General features: G+C 47.0%; 1 protein-coding gene across 1 annotated transcript; it reads right to left on the reverse strand.

Moving 5' to 3' along the window:
* Positions 1 to 1,628: 1,628 nt before the first annotated feature.
* Positions 1,629 to 2,663, reverse strand: LOC128844910 (olfactory receptor 52P1-like). The gene has a single exon (XM_054043086.1). It carries the CDS (start codon positions 2,661 to 2,663, stop codon positions 1,629 to 1,631), a length of 1,035 nt encoding a protein of 344 aa, XP_053899061.1.
* Between the last annotated feature and the right edge of the window lie 202 nt (positions 2,664 to 2,865).

Here is a 2,865-nt window from a genome sequence, read left to right on the forward strand (position 1 = left end):
TGAATGCTACCGTGGTGGGCTGGTGTGGTGTTCCCCCTCTACCCCCATCCAGGATGTTACAGTTTATTATGTTATGGTCACTATTAATAGTGGCACGGCCGGCATCCACTATACTGGCCCATCCGACAGGGCCTGCTGTAGCTCATCCCTGGCTCCCTGTTGGTGCAGTTGGTTTGTGCCACCCCATAAGAACATAAGAACATAAGAATGGCCGTATTGGGTCAGACCAAAAGTCCATCTAGCCCAGTATCCCGTCTACCAACAGTGGCCAATGCCAGGTGCCCCAGAGGGAGTGATTCTAACAGGCAATGATCAAGTGATCTCTCTCCTGCCATCCAAAAAACCCCAATAACATTATTATAGTATTTATTTCTAATTGCATTCAATGATGGTAGTCAATGTCCACATTTTGTGTTGAATGATTTTGTTACTGTTAGGCTTTATTTGGTTTATCCTCCAGGTTTCCTGAAGGATTGGATGTAAAAAAAAAAAACCAGGTACATTTTGCTACTGGATCACTGTATATGTGATAAATAAGTTCATCATTGTAGAGTTTCTTTCTTTTCTCTTTGGCTATCTGAATGTGTAGCTTCTGTTCATCAAACTGATCAAGAACCCTGTTTTCACAGGACTAATGGAAAGCCACTTTGCATCAGAAAGCTCCAGTACTTTCTGGTTGTCTAGGAGTTATGAAAAGGCTGAGGTGACAGGATGTGTGGGGCTGGGGGCTGACGGGTGACAATGAAAGAGGTCAGGGTCAGAGAGAGGGAACTCAGCATCGGAGATATTGGTATATAGGCTTGCTTGTCAGCCAGAGATAGAACTTTGGGTTTGACGCTTTGATACTCTTAAATCTTACACTAATATGTGTGAACAAAGGACAAAGACACTGTGTGTGTTGCTTCTGCCTGGCCAGATGGGTTTGTTAGTATAATGGGAAGAGATAAGAGATAGAACTAAAAATGTTACAGGGTATGGTGGGAGTGTAATATCTGAACATACACTGAAAAGCTGCCTGGCTCCTTTCTCAAGCCAAGGTCAAACAACCCGTCAGGAAGGGCAAGGGAGATTGAGGGGGGGAGGCATAAAAAACACTAAAAGCCAAAGAAAAGACTGGCCTTGGCCAGAACTCAACCTCCCTCCTTACCCCCCCAAGGGGGTACAAAAGGAGTTGGATGAAGAGCCCAAATTCATGACCCTCCAAAACAGAACATGACCATAAGTTGTAAGGGATGGGATTAGGGGTGTGCACGGCAGGTATATTTGGGCCTGCAAAGGAGGAGGAGGTGGAAAAATGGGAATGGGGAATGGGGACACAGGCAAGGCTCTGCGGTGTCAGAGCTGGGAAGGGGGACACGGGGTAAAGGCTCTGTGGCATCAGAGCTACGAACAAAACTCTGGGTAATGGACTCTACCAGTGTGTAGAGCTATGGATATGCTTGCTTGGAACTAACCCCAATAAACATCACATTGCCTGCACTTTGGACTTCTGGTCTTCTGCTTTCTGCATGACAAGAACCAGGGGATGGGTGAAGGGAAAGCCCTCTACAGGAGAGAGCACTGTTTGGTGATGGAGAGATAAGCCATTAGATGTAAGGAACTTCTCAGACTGTGAACTTCCACAATTCTCAGCTCAGACAAACTGGGACAGAGCACACTTGATTAATGAGGCGGCATCCTTTCCCCATTTTGTCACATAGGTTTAAAGTCAGTGGCCCCCGGTGATCACATTTGCAGGTGTATTTACCCACTTTCTCACGAAGCTCTTTGGTTTTGACCCCATAAATGATAGGGTTGAGCATGGGAGGGATGAGGAAGAAGAGGTCGGCCAAGATAATGTGAACATGGGGAGCGATGCCCTGACCAAACCGGTGTGTCAGAGTGGAGAAGAGGAAAAGAATACAAGATGTCAGCATCACACATATGTGGGTTGTGCAGGTGTTGAGGGCTTTCGGGTGAGCCTTCTTGGAGGAGATTCTGAGGACGGCCCTGATGATCAGACCATAGGACAGGGCAACAAGCGTCAGATCTAACCCGATGACAACAAATGCCATCACCAAGCCGTACGTCCTGTTGACTGTGATGTCCCCACACGACATCTTCGCCACAGCCATGTGCTCGCAGTATGTGTGGGGGATAATGCGGTTGGCACAGAATGGCTGCCTGCTCAGGAGCAGGGGCATGGGCAGAATGAAGAGAACAGCTCTCATCAAACCCACTAGCCCTAGCTTAGCTATTCGTGTGTTGGTGAGGATGGTGGCGTATCTCAGAGGGCTACATATGGCAACGTAGCGATCAAAGGCCATTGTCACGAGGACGGCTGAGTGCATAACAGAAAGTGCATGAAGGAAGAATGTCTGGGTGAGGCAGCCACCCATAGTAATTCCTTTCAAATTGAACCAAAATATACACAGTGCCTTCGGCACGACAGAGGTAGATATGCCAATATCTGTGAGCGCCAGCATGCAGAGCAGCAGGTACATTGGCTTGTGCAGGGTCTGCTCTTTGCCTACAACAAACAGAACCATGAAATTTCCCAAAAGGCCGATAATGTAGAATGTAGAGAAAGGGATGGAAATCCACATATGCACATCTTCCAGGCCAGGGATGCCCATTAGGGTAAATGCTGAAGGGTCAGATGGGGTGAAGTTGAAAGATGCCATGAGGTGGTTGATGCGTCAATCAGGCTCAGAAATGCTCAAGGTGCCTGTGAAGGGAGAAAAGCACAGCAACGGGGCTTACACATTTTATAACAAATAGTACAGTAAATATTTTATAGTTATTAACAATCTAGAAAGCGGCTGAGCAGCAATTGGCAACATTTACAGATGGCGCCAGATTATGTAGGTGATAGTCAAGTCCAGA

Source organism: Malaclemys terrapin, chromosome 1, assembly GCF_027887155.1.
Source record: "Malaclemys terrapin pileata isolate rMalTer1 chromosome 1, rMalTer1.hap1, whole genome shotgun sequence".
Lineage (NCBI taxonomy): Eukaryota > Metazoa > Chordata > Testudines > Emydidae > Malaclemys > Malaclemys terrapin.